Below are 20,099 nucleotides of genomic sequence, written 5' to 3'. Positions count from 1 at the left end.
AGTTATTGTTGAAGAGCTTTGGTGGTGGATTCAGTGTGAAACTATATACCCTGTAATCTTACAATATTGTAGCTCACTACTAATCAAAACCAAAAATGGCTTTAAAAAAGTTTGCTGCATAAGCCCTCAAACTTATATTTCTACAAAGTGCACACACACACACACACACATACACACACACACACACACACATACTCAGGTACACCATGCACATATGTATTCATGTGTCTATATACTTATAAGTAAGCGTATACAATATGCGTATGCACCATTACAAATATGATCACATCTATGTGTGTCTTAAACTGGGTGTGTGTGTGTTTGGGTGTGTGATTTCATCTACACTTTCTGCTAGATTGCTACTAAATAGAACCTTATTGATAATAGTGGGCCACTTGCAAGTGAAAATTAGGCTTAGAAGACATGTTATCGGGAGTCGGGTGGTAGCACAGCGGAAGGATCCCAGTTCTAGCCCCCGGCTCCCCACCTGCAGGGAGGTCGCTTCACAGGTGGTGAAGCAGATCTGCAGGTGTCTGTCTTTCTCTCCCCCTCTCTGTCCTCCCCTCCTTTCTCCATTTCTCTCTGTCCTAAAAAAAAAAGACATGTTATCTAATTTAAACAAGAATGCCTAAATTCTTCTGATTGGACTTTATAAAGATGAGTTTTGGAGGAATTAACATTTGGATTAGCCCCAAACCCTTGACTGCTCTTTTTTTTTTTTTTTTCTCACTGATATGATACAGATTTACCCTCAGTGACTTTGAGCTTTTCAAAGAAGATCCTCTGGCTGAAATCGTCAACAAGCACCTATTGTAATGCAGGACCATTCAAATTGTAATGGCAGCAGGCATAAATACTGCTATTCAAGAACTTAAGTGGTGGGTATGGTGTGGATCTATACCCCTTTGACCTTATAGTCTTCTCTTTTTTATTATCATCTTTATTTATTGGATAGAGAAAGCCAGAAATCAAGAGGGAAGGGGGCTATAGAGAGTGAGAGAAACAGACACCTCCAGCGCTGCTTCACCACCTGCAAAGCTTTCCCCCTACAGATGGGGACTGGGGGCTCGAACCCTGGTCCTTGTGAACTTAACCAGGTGTGTGACCACCTGCCCCCTGACCTTATAGTCTTCTAAACCACTATGAAATGACAAACATCCGATTAGAAAATAATTCCCTTCAAGAACATTATCAGAGCATTGGAGAGGCAGCTCACCACGTAGGGCACCTGCCTTGCCTGTGTGTGGCCCAGCTTTGAGCTCTAGCATCAGAGATGAGCACCTCAGGGAGGATAAGAAAGGACCAAGGGCCCCCATGACAATTTTCTACCTGCTTCCTGCAGCTGCTTTTACTTATTGGAATTCAACCTCTCTGAAGGGCCTGTGACTAAGGATTTACAACTATCTCTTTTTTGTTCCTTTTATCATTATCTCTTATCATTGCTTTTATAATTATCTAACAACAATTATGGAAAACCTGAGTGTACCAGTCAGTTTAACCTTTCCACACAGTCACGATATCAGCTCTATTATCTACCATGCAGTGAGGTACAGGGCAGTTAAGTAATCCGCTCAAAGTTCTATAATTAAAGTTGAAGCAAGTGGTAATTCAAGGCTCCAGAGCTTGCAATCTTAATGATTGATAGTCTGCCCTATTTCTCTTTCTTCTTCTTTTCCCCGTCCTCCCCCTTTTATTGGGAGGTTAATGATTTACAGTACAGTTGTTGGCGCAGGGGTACATTCTTGTCTTACCAAGATATGTGTCTGCAAAACACTTTACTCCCTAATCTGGTCTATCATTGTGTACCAGAACTTGAAAGACCATCCTCCTTCCTACCCCCTTTCTGCCCTACTTCCTGGGAGTTCTTTGCTTGGGTGCAATATACCACCAGTCTAAGTTGTGCTTTGTATTTCCCCTTTCTGTTCCTCTCCTCCTCCTCCTCTTTCTTCTTCTTCTTCTTCTTCTTCTTCTTCTTCTTCTTCTTCTTCTTCTTCTTCTTCTTCTTCTTCTTCTTCTTCCTCTTCCTCTTCCTCTTCCTCTTCCTCTTCCTCTTCCTCCTCCTCCTCTTCCTCTTCTTCTTCTTCTTCTTCTTCTTCTTCTTCTTCTTCTTCTTCTTCTTCTCCTCCTCCTTTTCCTTCTCCTCCTTCTCTTTCTCCTTCTCCTCCTTCCTTTTTTTTTTTTTCTATTTGATAAGACAGTGAGAAACTGAGAGGAGAGGAGGAGCTAGTGAGGGAGAGAGAAAGAGAGACACCTGCAGCATTGCTTCACTGTTTGTGAAGATTCTCCAGAGAGGGTTGAACTGGGGATTTGGACCTAGATCCTTATGAATAGTAATGTGTGAATTCAACCAGGTGTGCCATGCCCTGGCCCCAGCCCTTGCTTATTTCTTTTTTGCAAGTTGATTAAGAGAACCACTGGATTATGCCAGTCACCTGCCCCATTCATAAGTTGAGAACGAGAAAACTGAAGGTGACTTCTCTGATTAATCAAATAATTAGTGGCAGAAGGTGGTAGGTCTCAAGATTGTTTGCCTCTCAGATGGTGGAAGGTTTTTGTGTGAGGAGAGACTTCCTGCTCTGTGAGACAAAGTCACAGCCCCTTTTACTCTGTCCCTAAGACTTGAGGTGGTTCAGCTGACCTTCTGCTGAGAGGTTATCAGTACCTCAAGACATGTCATAAATACCCAGTGAGGACAAATGAACATGCTGCTCAACTATTCAGAATGGCAGTATGTTCATTGCATTGTTTGGGAAACCACATATTCTTATTTATTGATTTTCTAATTGCTACTAGGTTTATCATTGGGGCTTCATGCCTACATGATGATTCCACTGCTCTTGGTGGTCATATTCTCCTATTTTTTTTTTTTGATAGAACTGAGACAAATGGAGAGAGGAGGGGAAGATAGAGTGGGAGAAAGAGAGACACATCCAGATCTGCTTCATGTTTCATGAAGCTTCTCCCCTGCAGGTAGGAAGCAGGGGCTTGAACCCAGGTCCTTGTACCTGGTAATGTATGTGCTCAACCAGGTGTGCCACCGCTGGGGCCTGAAACTGTATATTCTTACAATGTTGGTTACCTATTGTGTAAATGGTGAGCCCTTAACACTAACTATAGTCTTTGAACGGTAATATGTCCACATAGGTGCACCATATGGGATAAGTGAACCACTGTGATGGGGTCTATGTAGGAATGGGATTTGACTATGATTTGTTCTCAATTTTATTATGGAGATAAAACTGCTCCATTTTTTCCTATTTTTTTGTTACTTATTTATTTATTCCCTTTTGTTGCCCTAGTTTTTTTTTTTTTTTTTTCTATTTTAGGGCTGGGGATATAGCATAGTGGTTATGTAAAAAGACTTTAGGGCCTGAGGCTCCAATATTTCAGGTTCAGCCCCCAACACCACTATAAGCCAGAGCTGACCAGTGCTCTGGTTAAAAAAAACAATAAAGAAAATGATAATAATGTTATTTTAAAATGCAACAATGAAACGGATCCTGCATTGAATTCATTAAAATGTTCATATCCCCCCATTCATAAGTGAGAAGAAGGTGTGAACAGAATATTCACTACAGAAGAGATCCAAAAGGCCAACAGAGATGAAAAAATGCTCCAAATCATCAACTGTCAGAGAAATGCAAATAAAGACAACAACGAGATACCACTTCATTCCTGTGAGAATGTCACACATGAGAAAGGAGAGTAACAACAAATGCTGGAGAGGCTGCAATGGTAAGGGAATCCTCCTCTGAATTGAGGGTGGGAATGTAAATTGGCCCAACCCTGTGGAGAACAGTCTGGAGAACTCATAGAAAGCTAGAAATGGTCCTACCATATAACCCTGAAATTCCTCTCCTGGGGATATATCCTAAGGAGTAAAGCATACCCATCCAAAAATATGTGTGTATACTTATGTTCATAGCAGCACAATTTGTAATAGCTAACACCTGGAAGCAAACTAGGTGTCCAACAACAGATGAGTGGCTAAGAAAGTTGTGGTATATATACACAGTGGAATACTACTCAGCTACTAAGAATGATGAACTCACCTTTTTCATCTCAACTTTGATGGAGCTTGATAGAATCATGTTAAATGAGATAAACCAGAAAGAGGGGAAATACAAAGTAGAGCTTGGACTGGGTTTGGTGCATTGCACTGAAGTAAAGGACTCTGAAGGGTATGGGGATCACTTTCAGGTTCTGGTGCATGATGGTGGAGGAGGACTTAAAATAGGGGGAGAGAGAGTTTTTTCAGAAAACTGAGAAATTCTACACTTGTACCAACAACCGTATTTACTATTGACTGTAAGTCATTAATCCTTTAATTAAAAATCTTTAAAACAATAAAACTGAATTCTAGACTCAGTAAAAAGGAAAAAAAATGTTCATATCCTAGAATTTGGGAAGCCATAAGACCTTTAATCTGCACTGACCTTATGATGACATGCTTGAAGTGAGGCTGGTTGAATTTCCCACAGTAGAAAGAGGGACAAATATCATTTCCCAGAGGCAGGAGGGAACATAAGGGCTTGCTGTCCAGTCCCCACATGCCTCTCACTATGGAGAGACGGGCCAGGGTATTGAAATGAGATTAAATGCCCTTTCTCTTATATACTTCTTATACTTGGATCTAGACAGGCACTGAATCTGTGTCTTCAAATATTTCTTCCCATTTCCTTCTCATTTATCCACCCCAAAGGGATAAATAAATACCCTTGCTTTGCACTTAAAACACCTAGCAGAAGACTATACTTCCAGGGATCATTTCTATTGTATGTAAAACACCTAGCATTTCCCGAAGTTCTCACAGCAGTTCACACTCTTTAGAGCAGTTCACAAAGACTTTCCTAGGCTCAACACTTGCTTTACACCTGCTTTGGACTCATTAAACCACTAACCATCCTTGGCTAAGTCACTTTGTTTTGGGTCTTAGAGCCTCCACTCCCCTTCTAATATGTTGATGCCTTTGTTTGAGTTTTCTTTTCTTTTTTCTTGCCTGGACAATCTCTCCTATCTTCTCTCTTCCTTCTTCTTATTCCTCTCTCTCTCTCTCTCTTTGAATGTTTATTTTGGATAGAGACAGAAAAATTGAGAGAGAAGGGAGAGAGGGAGGTAGGGTGGGGGGGAAGGGAGAGAGAGAGAAAGAGAGAGAGAGAGAGAGAGAGAGCTGCAGTGCTGCTTCACTGCTTGTAAAGTTTCCTCTCTTGCTGATGGGGACCAAGGGCTTAAATCTAGATTCTTTTTTTTTTTAAATTTATTTTCCCTTTTGTTGACCTTGTTGTTTAATATTGTTATGGTTATTGATGTCATTGTTGTTGGATAGGACAGAGAGAAATGGAGAGAGGAGGGTAAGACAGAGAGGGGGAAGAGAAAGACAGACACCTGCTTCACCCCCTGTGAAGCGACTCCCCTGCAGGTGGGGAGCCGGGGGCTGGAACCGGGATCCTTAGGCCAGTCCTTGTGCTTTGTGCCACTTGCGCTTAATCTGCTGCACCACCGCCACCGCCCGACTCCCAAATCTAGATTCTTGAACATTGTAACAAGTGTTATCTACCCAGATGCCATCTCTTCTGATTTTGATTTCCTCATCCTCCTGCATAGATAGCTCTCCTCTCACACACTCCCATACTCTCTGGAAGACATTTTGTATAGTCTTCATCCTCTGCTTTAATTACTGCTTTATACCTCTTTCTTCCCTGTAGAAAGACAAATGTTTTCAGCGACAGGACTGAACTTTCTGCAACAAACTAATACATTTTAATTGACTGGATGGATGTGTGTGCATATTTGCATGTTTACATGGAGAGGTAAATATAGGCATACACGTGGGGGTTGAATAGTTGGAATAAGAGTGGTGGCGGTTGCATAGAAGAGTCTATTGAGGAAAGTCTGGGTGATGTATGGGTGGGTGGGTGGATGGACAGATGAATGATGACTAATAGTATAAATGGATGCTTCTTCCATAAGCTCTTGAACCCTATAGTTCCAAAGACTACTGAGTTGATATGAGGAAGTAGGTTAAAGCAGTAGTTGCTATTAACTTCTGAGGTGAATTAGACAGACAGAGGTAAGGGAGAAAAGAAGGCAAAATGAAGCCTAGTCATTTATTTGTTTTACTGCAAACCCTCTAGTACTCCGAAATAATGAAACATTATTTTAAAACTTTTTAAATTATCTTTATTTATTGGACAGAGACAGCCAGAAATCAAGAGGGAAGGGGGTGATAGAGAGACAGAGAGACAGAGAGACACCTGCAACCCTGCTTCACCACTCATGAAGCTTTCCCCCTGCAGGTGGGGATGGGGGCTTGAACCCTGGCCCTTGTGCACTGTACCATGTGCGAGGATCAGGGTTCAAAGTCCTCATCCCCCACCTGTGTGTGTGTGTGTGTGGGGGGGGGGGGCTTCATGAGTAGTACAGCAGTGCTACAAATCTCTCCCTCCACCTCTTTCCTTCTATACAAATGGTCATGGTGCCACCTCATATCCTCAGCCTTAGTCAGGAAATCTTTGAATTCCCCCATAGATATAAGGGGCCTAGACCTCTAGTAGATCCCTCTCTCCACTATCACTTGTCATTTCCATCAGATTCCCTTTTGGGGGCCGGCTGGTGGCACACCTGGTTAAACGCTCACATTACAGATTCCATTTTGTGGACATCTCCAGGACCTTACCCTCACTATAAAGTGGCAATGGTAGGGACTGCCCCACTCTCCAAAGGGAGGCTGGGTCATCCTACCCTACCACTCAAGGAAGACTGGTCCTGAAATGAGTGCAGCCTAGAATGTGCCTAGCTGTGACCATGAACTGAGAACTCAGACCAACAGGGACTCAGAGTTTACACAGGCTCATGTACTAAATATGAATATTATGTGGGCCCTGGATCAGACTGATGTCGTAAACACTTAATTTTATTTATAGATTTTCTTCACATTTGGGAGCTACTATTTGCCCTAATTCAGCTTTCTCATCCTATTCTCAACTCTGGCACTATCTTGCCAAACAATATCTTTATACCACCTCCAAGTTTGCTATCATGCTAAAGCAAAAAATTACTCAAGTCACGGGTCCCGAGGAATATACATAGAATAGACTTCTTAGCTTCTTTCCCCCCTAAGATCCCTATTCTCACATGCTCTATTCCTACTTTTTGGCTCCTGTTTATTAAACATTTTGTCCTGCTTTCTATCTTACTGTCTTTCAGCCATCAAGTTGCAGATGCTACTATGATGATTCTGTCCTAACTTCTCTGGGCAGACAACCTCACCAATGTGTCCCAAAGTCTCACCTCTCCAAAGCCCTACCCCACTAAGGGAAGATAGAAACCATCTGGGGGTATGGATGGACCCGCCAACACCACGTACAGCAGAGAAGCAATTACAGAAACCAGAATTCCCACCTTCTGCATCCTGTAAAAAATTTTGGCCCAGGGACCATGTGGTGGTGCACCTTGGTTGAGCGCACATGTTATAATGTGCAAGGACCTGGGTTTGAGCCCTCAGTTCCCATCTGCAGAGGGAAAACTTTGTGAGTGTTGAAGCAGGGCTGCAGGTGTCTCTCTGTCTCTCTCCATCTCTATCTCCCTATCCTCTCAATTTCTGACAGTCTCTATCCAATAAATAAAGATAATAAAATAAAAAAAAAGGAATTTTGGCCCATACTCCTAGTGGGGGAGAAATGTTAAGGGGAGATGACTCTGAACCCCAATTTCATCAAAACTTGGAGAGAGAAGAGAAAAAAAAAAGGAAGGACACTTGGAAGGAGTGTGACTTAGAAAGGAAGAGAATGCAAGACCATAGAAAAAATGGATATATATATATTTGTAATAGTCAAGCCAAATCTTTGATCTTGGGAGAACTACTACAGTTTCCAGTGGAGGGAATGGGGACACAAAACTCAAAACTCTGGTGGTGGGGGGAAGATGGGGAATTACACCCCTGTTGTCTTACAATATTGTAAATCAATATTAAATCAGTAATAAAAATAAATTAAATTAAAAAAATGGCCATGAGGCAGGGGCATGGTGGAGTTGTTTTGCAGTCACTGAGTCCCAGTGATAACCCAGGTGGAACCACACCCCCCCTACATAAAAAAACAATAAAAACATTCTTTAAGACTATGATAGTAGGGATTGAAATGTAAAGCCAGCAGGTCCAGTAAAGAAGGCGAGTTATCAGTGTTAGAGCCCAGGAACACCCAGGAGTGGTTCTAACAGAAACAATGTCCCCCTAAGTGCTCCTTCTCTGTCCCTACCCCTTTTTGTTACTTGTACAAACACACAAATTTTGACATAACAGATTCCAGTAGACATTGCCAGTTACTGTGATCACACAGGATTTCATATATAAGCATATGTTTAGTACGAAGTATGTATCACTAGATTTATTCATTTTCTAGTTTCTTTTTAAGTTCGTCACTCAGGATTTAAAAGTCAACATGGGACGAATGAGAAAAACTGGTATGGAAAACATTTAATTGTTCAAAGAGCATTGTTTGGGTGTGTGAAGTATCAGATTCATCATTAGCATTCTACCAAAGAAAAGATAAGAGAAAAAGGGAAAGGTAACTTATAGCCACCAGTCACATGTCTTCTGTTTACTTAGTCAACCTGGGATTGCATGTCCTTTATTTATTTTTTTTTGTTGAGCAACAAGCATTGTCCAGTCCAGGAGTATTAGTGCTAAACTGGTATTTCAGCCAAACGTCTGAGAGTTTTGGGTGTGTATGGTATCTTCATAATCATTTTAAAAAACGGAGAAATGTTTGACAATGAACAGAACAAAATAAACCTCCTTTTTTTAAAAACCAGAGTACTGCTCAGTTCTGGTCATTGGTGGTGTTGGGAATCAAACTTACTATGTCCCAAATACAAGTCCTGTGCATTACCACTGCACAATATTCCCACCCTTAAACAACAGAAGGGAAAGGATCTGAACTTGTAGAGAATTCAGCAAAGAAGAAATGCAAGTGGTCAATAGCACTGAAACATAAGCTTAAATCAGAAGAAATGCAAACTAAGAAAATCAGTACTAACAGATTCATCATTAGCATTCTACCAAAAGTGCTCTTGCAAGGTGTAAACACCTTGCAAGGTGAGCTTGCAAGGTGTAAACTCTATAAGCGGAACTCTTTATATGGTTATCTCTATCTACCTAATCAAAAAAATTTGCAATAATTTTTGACTCAGGCATTCCACCACTAGGAAGGAGTTTGTTATAGGGGCCAATCACTGAGGTTCACAAAAGTCTAATGAACACAAGAATGTCCACCATGACATAAAACTTCTACACAAAGCTATCAGGGGAGAGGATGGGATATGGAGATCGGGTGGTGGGAATTATGTGGAACTGTACCCCTCTTATCCTATGGTTTTGTTAATGTCTCCTTTATTTTTTAAAAATTTTTAATAATTTATTTATTTATTTATTAATGAGAAAGATAGGAGGAGAGAAAGAACCAGACATCACTCTGGTACATGTGCTGCCGGGGATCGAACTCAGGACCTCATGGTTGAGAATTCAGTGCTTTATCCACTGCGCCACCTCCCGGACCACAATGTCTCCTTTCTTAAATAAAAATAAAAAACTTCTACATAAAAAGAATAAAAGCTTCCCAAAAAGTATCTACAACATAATCACATTTTTGGTGAAATTTTTTATCCCGTACTTAGGAAAAAAAAAGGTGGCAAGGTTACCTTCCAAAATGTTAATTATGGGATGATCTCCTGGTGAAGGACTTACATGTAATTTTTAGTTAGTGCTTTCTTTAATTACTATTTCCTGAAACTTCTAGCAGAGTACTTTCAAATTAGCAAGAAAAAAAAAGTTATTCACAATGTGGGGAAGAAGGACTACAAACTATACAACCCATGTCCTCTGACCCCACTGACTGACTCTCCCAGCTTCATTGTGCTGAAGAATGTACCTTCTCCACGTGGAGAGCTCCCAACCCTGCCTGGTGCTTTTCTGCTGGCATTTGCACACTTCCCTTTCAGGCACATATGGAAAATGAATTCTGAGGGATCTGAGTAATATCCTGAATGTTCAGGGATCTCAAACCTCCCTGGGAAAACTGTTTCCTGATTTTGGTCACTACCTGCCTGGTGAGAAAACACATCATTTATTGCTACTCAGTGGAGAGTCAAATGCAGGGTTCGAGCACTTTGGTTTACTTGTCTGGAGGAGGATGTGAACTTGGACCTCATCTTCAGTTGAAACTCATAATGTCATTCTCTTTTATTGTAAAAGAAGTCAATTTCACTGATTCAAAGAATCAACTCTACTTCACCTGTGTTCTTGGTCCCTATCTCCATTAAAAATAAAAAAAAACTTTTCTTTTTATTATATTTATTTATTATTGGATAGAGACAGAGAGAAATTGAGAGGGTAGGGGGTGGCAGAGAGGGAGAGAAACAGAGAAACACCTGTTGCCCTGCTTCACCACTTGTGAAGCTTTCCCCCTGCAGGTGGGGACCAGGGACTTGAACCTGGGTCCTTGTGCATTGCAATGCATGCACTTAACCAGGTGTGCCACCACATGGCCCTGTCTCCATTTTTTTCTTTTGTTTCTTCTAATATCGAATGAGTCAACAAAAGGGTTCTCCAGCTGAACCGACTAACAGCCTTCAGCTGTGCTTTGCTCCCACTGACCTTTCTCCTAAGAGAACTGGTCTGGCAGCCCATGCCAGCATTACCAGCACACCCCGCATATTGTTTTCCATTAGATCTTTCCAAAACACAGGTCTTCTCTTACCCTTACCCCACTCAACATCCACACCATGGCCAGCTATAGTTTCTCTAATTATCATTTTTTGTGAGGGTGGGGATTTCAATTTTTCCACATTTGGAATGCCTTTTAAAAACTTCTAAGAGATCATGTGATCATGTGATTAAGTGAAATAAGTCAGAAACAGGAGGATGAATATGGGATGATCTCACTCACAGGAAGAAAATGAAAAACAAGATCAGAAGAGAAATCATTAAGCAGAACTTGGATTGAAGTTAGTGTATTGCACTAAAGTTAAAGACTCTGGGGTGTGTGTGTGTGGGGGAGTTCAGATTCTGGAACATGATGGCAGAGGAGGACCTAATGGGGGTTGTATTGTCATATGAAAAACTGGGAAATATTCTGCATGTACAGACTATTGTATTTACTGTCAAATGTGAAATATTAATCCCCTAATAAAGAAAAATAAATAAATAAATAAATAAATAAATACAAATAAAAACTTCTAAAAGGATAAGTCTACACCAACTTTACAACCTCCCATTTCATAAAAGAGATCTAACATTTTTGACTGGTATTTTTTTTTTTTTTTTTCTGTTTAGTAATGCGGCTGAGCAGTCAGATATGCTCTTGGCCAATATAGAGTAGAAATAAGCTGTCGAGCTTTAGAGATAGCATAAGGGTTCTGCAAAAGACCTTCATGCCTGAAGCTCTGAGATCCCAGGTCCAAACCCAAACATCACCATAATCTAGAGCTGAGCCTCTCTCTTCCTGTATCTCTAGCATTAGAATAAATAAATAAAATATTTTACAAAGAAAGACATTGTCACAGAGAGTAGGGAGGTGGCTATCTAGTTCCAGCATGAGAGGAAGTCAAGAGCCTGCCTTGCATGTGAGAGATTCTGGGTTTGATCCTCAGAACCACATGAGAGATGCAAGAACAGCTCCGTGAATGGTGTAGTGGTTCTTTCGCTCTTTCTCTCTTTTTGTCTGTCTCTCCCCACCCCAATTCTCTTTGTTTCATACTCTAAAAAAATTACTGTTGTGCCAGAAGGTAGTTCAATTGCATATGTACAGGTCTCTAGGTTCAATTTGTGGCATGACATTAAAATATTGTAATTTAATGCATTCTGCTAGATCAGGAAATCTTTTAAGTCCAAGGTAGGCCCTTGGGAGAGAGCAGAAGAAAGAGATCTATTACAAAGAGTCTCTGGTATAGAAAGGCTGAGAATTCAGGCCAAAGGTTAAAGTCCTAATTTCTTGGTATGACATTCAAGCCCCCTGCCCTGTCTGACCCTTTGACTTCCTCCTGCCACAACCCTAAGCTCCAAACACTAAGCACTCTCATCTCTGGACCTTTGTTTAACCTGGCCCTTCTACCTTCTGCCCTTCCCCTCCTACTAAATTTCAGCTCATTCTTAAAGACCTAGCTCAGAATACTGCCCCCCCCCCACCTTACCCAGCTACTAGTGCCCAGTGCCCAGGACAGGAGTTCATGGAGTGGTTATGCAAAAGATCTTCATGACTGAAGTACCAGGGTTTCCAAGTTCATTCTCCTGGGGGCACTATCATAAATCAGAACTCAGCAGTGCTCTGGAAAAAAAAATAACCCAAACTAATATACTCTCTGAGGAACTTCGGGAGGTCTTTTCACTTCACTTCTGAGCTGCAGTAGACTAGGTCTTAATATTGTTATTTGCAACATGCCCCCCCCCCAGCCCTGACCCCTGGAAAGTAATGGCTAGGCACGACAGGGATGTCACTACAACACCAGTTGGACCTTGTATATGATAAAGGCTCATTGTATGTTGATGAGGGGCATGCCATTCATTCTCTGAGGACAGCCACAGACCACACAAGTCTACTAAACTCTAGGTGTCCTCTGAGTGAGGTAACCTCTCACATTAGAAAACAGGTCCAGGAACTTTGAAGCACATGGCCATTTGAATGCCAAATTTGTCATTCATTAGTAGGCAATCTAGGGCGAGCCATCTAATCCTGCTGTCCGAATAACTGGGCATATAGTAACTCGCAGGATGGTTGCGGGGAATACATAAAATCAGTTTTAAAATGTCTGTCACAGAATGGACTTTTTATATATTTCAATTCTCTTCCCACTATAAGAAATGAACTTGAGGGGGCCAGGTGGTGACGCACCTGGTTAAGTGCACACATTCCAGTGTGCAAAGACCTGGGTTCGAGCTCCTTTTTCCCACCTGCAGGGGGAAAGCTTCATGAGGGCTTCAGGTGTCTTTCTGTCTACTTCCCTCTCTCTCCCACTCCCTTCTCAATTTCTCTCTGTCTCTATCAAGTAAATAAAATACAAAAGAAAATAATAATAATAATAAAGAAATGAAATGAACTTGAGAAACTCAACAGTCTCAGGGTACTCCATATAAAAGAAACCCTTAAGGAAACTGGATTTATCATTTAGGACTGAGCCCGCCTCCCCTTCCCGATCAAAACTTCAACTCCTCACCACCACTATGATGAAATGCTTTGCCTTCATTTCCCACACCCAAAAATCACATCCTCACTCATTTCCAGCAAACTCCTGGCTGTCTCCACGTGACAGGAACAGAATTTCGCCCCTTTGAGTTATCTCATGGAGATTCTGACCTGATTTCTTCTTTAAAGAACTTCTTGCAAATAGATGTCCCGATGCAGGCATTACATTTATCAAGACCGAAGAAAGTTCTTCCCAAATGGTAGCTGGTTCTGACTTGGGGTACCAGAGAAGGAGAGAGGGAAGCCAGCGCAGAGATAGAACAGCTCAGGGCTGAGACCCACAGAAGCAGGACTGGCCAGGCCGGGTGGAGCACCGTAGCCTCAGGCTTCAGTCGGGGCCTCATCTCGGCCTCCGAATTTCAGCTGCAGCTCCGTCAGAGCTGCACAGAGTGCCTTGGCGCAAGAGAAGGGGGTTGGCTGCAGGGCGTTGTCCCTGCCTCAGCCTACCAGGTTTCTGTTTGAGGATGCTAAAGCACGCGGGGGCTGACCAGATTGGGCAGGAGATGAGGAAGTCCGTGGAGGATGCTGATAACACTGATTCCAGAGTTATTCTTCCTTTGTCTGGGGCGGCTGCTGCAAGCTGGGGAGGGGCCACCAGGCAGATTTCAGGAAGGACAATGGTCAGGGCTTCCCTGTGCAGTCATGCTGACAAACACAGGATATCCTGGCTGAGCAGGAAAGGTCCATGTAGGATGTGTGTCCGACCTGGGTTCCACCTGGGAGTTTCAAAGGGTCCTGAAGGCCTCCGCCCTATGCTGTTTGGATTCTGTATGAATGTGTCCACATTCATTGATCTCTCTCTTACACACACACACACACACACACACACACACACACCAATGCTGCCTGCAGTAGAGAATTTGACCTGCCCCCTTAGCCTGCTACAACTCCCTACACCCACTTTAATCATATTTGTTTGTGAAATAACTAAAGGCCGGTTTGTTGGCCATTAAGTAACATATTGATTATTGATTTGAAAGGTGAAAGCTTTTTCACTACTTAGGGAATACAATTACTACTTCCACTGATTGGAATGTCTATTTTTGTTCCAGTAGAACTCAGTTTTTTAAAAAAGAATATTTAACATAATGTAATTTATTTATTTATGATAGAGACAGAGAAAAATAGGGAGGGGAAATAAAAAGAGAGAGAAAGAGGGACACCTGCAGCCTGCTCTACCACCTGTGAAATTTCCCTCCTGCAGGTGGGGACCAGGAACTTGAACTTGAGTCCTTATCTGTGCTGTTTATTCAGTGTAATAAAAGAGAAATACAAGGAGAGACAGACACAGAGAGAGACACACAGAGAGAGAAGATAGCATAATGGTAATGCCAAGAGACTCTCATACCTGAGGCTCTGAAGTCCCAGCTTCAATTCCTTGTACCTCCATAAACCAGAGGTGAGCAGTGCTCTCGCAAAAATAAATAATAAAATATGAGAGAGAGAGAGAGAGAGAGAGAGAGAGAGAGACTACTTTGAATATATATGTTGCTTTGGGTAAGATTTTTTTTTCCTTACCAGAGCACTGCTCAGCTGTGGTTTATGGAGATGCTGGGGATTGAACCTGGGACCTTAGAGCCTCAGACATGAGAGTCTCTTTGCATAGCAATTACGCTATTTCCTCCACCAAAGATAGTCATTTTAATGATGTTAATTCTTCCAGTCCATGAGCATAGGATATTTGTCCATTTCATTGTATCTTCTTTTGCAGTGATTCATAGTTTTAAATGTGCAAGTCTTGCCTCCTTTGTTCATTTATTCTGAAATACTTGATTCTTTTTTAAAGATTTTTTTCATTTATAAAAGGAGACATTAACAAAACCCTAGGATAAGAAGGGTACAACTCCACACAGTTCCCACCACCAGATCTCCATATCCCATCCCCTCCCCTGATAGCTTTCCTATTCTTTATCTCTCTGAGAGTATGAACCCAAGGTCATTGTGGGATGCAGAAGGTGGAAGGTCTGGCTTCTGTAATTGCTTCCCCGCTGAACATGGGCTTTGACTGGTTGTTCCATACTCCCAGCCTGCCTCTCTCTTTCCCTAGTAGGGTGGGGCTCTGGGGAAGCGGAGCTCCAGGACACATTGGTGGCGTCGTCTGTCCAGGAAGTATGGTCAGCATCATGCTAGCATCTGGAACCTGGTGGCTGAAAAGAGAGTTAACATACAAAGCCAAACAAATTGCTGAACAATCATGGACCTAAAGGCTGGAATAGTGCAGATGAAGTGTTGGGGGGACAGTCCTCCATTTTGTAGATAGCTAGTAGGCATATTTTAGTTATATTTCAAAGGGCCTGTAGCTAAACTAGTTTTTTTTTTTTTCCTCTGAGCCTGAAATCTGATATACAGGTGGATCCAAGTTATTGTCTGGGGAGGTGATGTCATGGCTGGGACAGAAAGCTGGATCAGGGAAGAGAGTAGCTCCCTAATATAGGGAAGGGTATAAATATTGTTGACTGTAAACCCCATTGATTTGATTTGGTCTGGGGCCCATATTCAGCTTAGGAGCCTATGAGACCTCTGCATCCCTGTAGATCTGAACTCACATTCTGTGGTCATGAATAGGAACATTCCAAGCTGCCCAATATCGACCCATTTTCCTCAGGTGTAGCATAGAGTATGTTGTCCATCCTCCCTTTGGAGGATGGAACATTCTCTACCATTGTTGATCCAAGTGGAGGGCAAAGTCCTATGGGGGGCCCATAAAGGGGTCTATTTTGTTGTTCCTGATAGAGATGACCGATAACAATGAAGAGAGGGATTTATTTATTTATTATTTTTTAAAGAGAGACTAATTTATTTATTTTATTTATTCCCTTTTGTTGCACTTGTTGTTTTATTGTTGTAGTTATTATTGTTGTCGTTGTTGTTGGATAAGACAGAAAGAAATGGAGAGAGGAGGGAGAAGACAGAGAGGGGGAGAGAAAGACCTTCTTCACCGCTTGTGAAGTGACTCCCCTGCATGTGGGGAGCCAGGGCTTGAACCGGGATCCTTATTCTGGTCCTTGTGTTGTGCGCCACCTGTGCTTAACCCGCTGCGCTATAACCCGACTCCCGAGAAGGATTTATTTGAGGTCTAGGCCCATCATGTCTGTTTGGGAATCTCAGGACTCCCGGAATAGGGTCCCAGCTGATGGGGTGGCCTGATAGTGACTAAGGAGTCATCATTAAAGTATGCCAGTCTCTTGCCCTTATTCAACTTTTGCAGTCCTTACTTTGATAAGGTTAGCTTTGGAGTGAGTGGGAGAACTGTAATAGGAAGTAGGTGAGGAGGGTATCTAAGTCTAATTAGATACTATTTCATTAGGTACTTTATACTGACTCACTGCAGACTATTGTGTACTTTTACTTTCAGGTATATATTTTGCCCTAGTTGATGGACAAGTGTGAACATATGCTCTATCTCACAGGACCTGGTCTATATCTAGGTTTTGGGACTTTGTTAGGAAGTGAACCTCCTGGAATGGAATTAGAGAATACTATGAAAGAAAAGGTCTCACCCAAGTAATGAAGCTGAAGGGTTGTCTTTCCACACCTGAAGTCTCTGGACACAGTCTGAAGTGAAGCATACTGAGGTGGTATACTTGTTGCGTTGATTAGGTTGGGATTGGCGGATACAATATTATTTGTTATGAATTGAGAGAAGCAGGAAAGTGGGCCCCACCCTAAGGTTCTAGGACTGGGGGAAATATAGGCTTTATAGTGGAAATGTGAGGTTCTTGCTGTTTTAGGGTTCAAGAAGACAGTAGACAGTTGTTTTAGTCACATTATTTGGTAATTGGGTTAACACTGAAAAATCCCTTTGTTAGGATTTGCTCTATAATACCCAACATCACCATAATTTATGTTTATAATTTAAGTTTGCTGAGCTCTTTGTATATTTTAGTGATTAATCTCTTGTCTGATGTATGGCATGTGAAGATCTCCCATTCTGTGAGGGGTCTCCTTGTTTTTGTGATAGTTTCTTTGGCTGTGCAGAAGCTTTTCAATTTGATGTAGTCCCATTGATTTGTTTCTGCTTTAGTCTTCCTTGGTGTATAGTTCTTCATAGAAGTCTCGCATAATTTTCTGGATTTCTGTGGTGTCAGTTGTGATATCTCCTCTATTGTTTATAATTCTGCTTGTTGTTGAATGTTAGCTTTACTCCACTGTGGTCTGAGAAGATACTTGGGGATGATTTTTTTAAAAAAATATTTTATTTTATTTATTTATTTATTCCCTTTTGTTGCCCTTGTTGTTTTATTGTTGTAGTTATTATTGTTGTTGTCGTCATTGTTGGATAGGACAGAGAGAAATGGAGAGAGGAGGGGAAGACAGAGAGGAGGAGAGAAAGACAGACACCTGCAGACCTGCTTCACCGCCTGTGAAGCGACTCCCCTGCAGGTGGGGAGCCGGGGTTCGAACCGGTATCCTTATGCCGGTCCTTGTGCTTTGCGCCACCTGCGCTTAACCCGCTGCGCTACAGCCCGACTCCCTTGGGGATGATTTTAATGCTCTTGAATTTGTTGATATGTCTTTGTGTCCTAAGATGTGGTCTATCCTTAAGGATGTGCTGTGTGGATTTGAAAATAATATGCATTCCAGTTTTTGGGGGTGAAGAACTCTGAAAATGTCCAGGAGGTCTAGTCTGTCCATCTCTTCATTTAATTCTCTTGTTTCTTTGTTGATTCTCTGCTTCGTTGATCTAAGTGGGAGAGTGGGGTGTTGAAGTCTCCCACTATTATTGTATTACTACTGATGTATTTTTGTAGTTCTTTCAGTACGTGTTTGATGTATTTAGATGGTCCCTCATTGGGTGCATAGATGTTAATAATTGTTAAGTCTTTGTGGCTGATTGATCCTCTAATCATTATGTAATAGCCTTGCCTATCTTTTATTACTTTATTTAATTTAAAGTCTATTGTGTCAGAGATGAGAATGGCTGTTCCTGCCTTTTTTTGTGGTCCATTAGCCTGTATGATAGTTTTCCATCCTTTCCCTTTAAGTTTGTGTTTGTCTTGTTGGGTCAGGTGGGATTCTTGCAAGCAGCATATGGTTGGGTTGTATTTTTCTAATCCATCCTCCCTCTCTGTGCCTTTTAATGGGTGAATTTAACCCACTGACATTTATTGATATTATGGATTGAATGTACTGTAGTGCCATTATTCAACAATTCTTTATTTGCTCTGATATATGGCAAGTATTGTAGTGATGTTCTTGTTTATAAGAGGTCTTTTAGTACCTCTTTCAGGGAAGGCTTGGTGATGGTTGCCTCCTTTAACTGTTGTCTGTCTGAGAAGGTTTTGATCCCTCCATCTAGTTTCAATGAAAGTCTAGCAAGATATATTATCCTTGGTTGAAACCCTTTTTCATTCAGGGCTCGACAGATATCTTGCCATTATCTTCTGGCTTTTAGAGTTTAAGTGAAGAAGTCTGCTGATAGTCTTATGGGTTTTCCCCTGTATGTGACTTTTTGTTTTTTTCTTGCAGCCTTTAGGATCCTTTCTTTATCCTTGCTTCTTTTCATTGTAACTATGATGTGTCTTGGTGTCTTCAGGTCTGGGTTGATTCTGTTTGGGTCTCTCTGGGCCTCTTGAATCTTAATGTCCTTTCTGTTGTTTAGGTATGGGAAGTCTTCTTCCATTATTTCCTCTAGAATATTTACTTCCCCTTCCTCTCTTTCTTCCTCTGGTAAGCCAATTATACAAATCTTACTTCTTTTGAGATCATCTCATATGTATTTGTTGTTGTTTTCAGTGTCTTTCGATCTCTCTGTTTTTAAAATTTTTTTTCTTTTTAAAATTTTTTTTTATTAAATCTTTTTTTAATATTTATTTTATTTATTTATTCCCTTTTGTTGCCCTTGTTGTTTTATTGTTGTAGTTATTATTGTTGTTGTTGTTGTTAGATAGGACAGAGAGAAATGGAGAGAGGAGGGGAAGACAGAGAGGAGGAGAGAAAGATAGACACCTGCAGACCTGCTTCACCGCCTGTGAAGCGACTCCCCTGCAGGTGGGGAGCCGGGGTTCGAACCGGGATCCTTATGCCGGTCCTTGTGCTTTGCGCCACCTGCGCTTAACCCGCTGTGCTACAGCCCGACTCCCTCGATCTCTTTTTGAGCTCTTTTACTTCTTTCTTATTTTTCTCTAGCTCATCCTCTGTCTAGCTAATTCTGTTTTCTGCTTCTGTTAATCTGCTTTCCCTTCCTTCAGCTTCTTACTTCAGTTCAGTTATAGTATTAGCTTGTCCTGCTAGTTGGCCTTTTAGCTCAGCTAATTAACCTTTCATTTCTTTAATTACCTCAAGGTAGCTTGTATTATCTTTGAGGTTCTCCTCTGTTGTTTCCCTAATTCTGATAGCCCTTTCCTCCATAGTTGTCTTCATTTCTGTTATTATTAGGTTTACTATTGCTTGCTTACTTTCTTATCTATGGTTACTTCTGACTGATTTGGAGTTTCTTCTGGGCTCCTGTCCTGATTCATTGTGGTAGCAGTTTTATTTGTATTGATTTAACCATTTTTTTTATTGATGTGGTTTTTATTTTTCTGTTCTGTTGTTCTGTTGTGTTTTGAGTATAAGCCATGCTATACCATAGACCTTTATGACAAGTACAGTCACCAACCTCAGAAATTACAACAATAGTAACTGAGGCAAGGATTGATGCAGTTCAACCAATACCATTTAGCCAAACAACACCTTCAGTCCAAGAAAAAAATAGCAACCAAACAAAAGAAAATGAAAGAGATAGGAAAAAAGGGAAAGCAAGAATAGACAATTATGCAAATCTACCTCCACTATAAATTCTAGGGGCAGAAGGGGGAGAAAGGGAAGTAAAGAAGACACACATAGAGTCCACTCTGAGTCATATTTCTTCACCAAAATAAT

General features: G+C 41.4%; 1 protein-coding gene across 2 annotated transcripts in view; it reads right to left on the bottom strand.

The window, feature by feature from the left end:
* Nucleotides 1–13,774, bottom strand: part of DIPK2B (divergent protein kinase domain 2B) — a 60,435-nt gene extending 46,661 nt beyond the window's left edge. Inside the window, exon 1 of one of the 2 annotated variants that reach the window (XM_060182506.1) lies at nt 13,347–13,774. In XM_060182506.1, the coding sequence (XP_060038489.1) occupies nt 13,347–13,579 (233 nt within the window). In that variant the 5' untranslated portion in view covers nt 13,580–13,774. The remainder of the gene's footprint in view (nt 1–13,346) is intronic. The other variant, XM_007528214.2, reaches the window with a different exon arrangement.
* Nucleotides 13,775–20,099: the final 6,325 nt, after the last annotated feature.

The sequence above is a fragment of the Erinaceus europaeus genome, chromosome X (genome assembly GCF_950295315.1).
Source record: "Erinaceus europaeus chromosome X, mEriEur2.1, whole genome shotgun sequence".
NCBI lineage: Eukaryota > Metazoa > Chordata > Mammalia > Eulipotyphla > Erinaceidae > Erinaceus > Erinaceus europaeus.
Note: the sequence above shows the minus strand (reverse complement) of the source record. Positions and strands in the feature narration are given on the sequence as shown.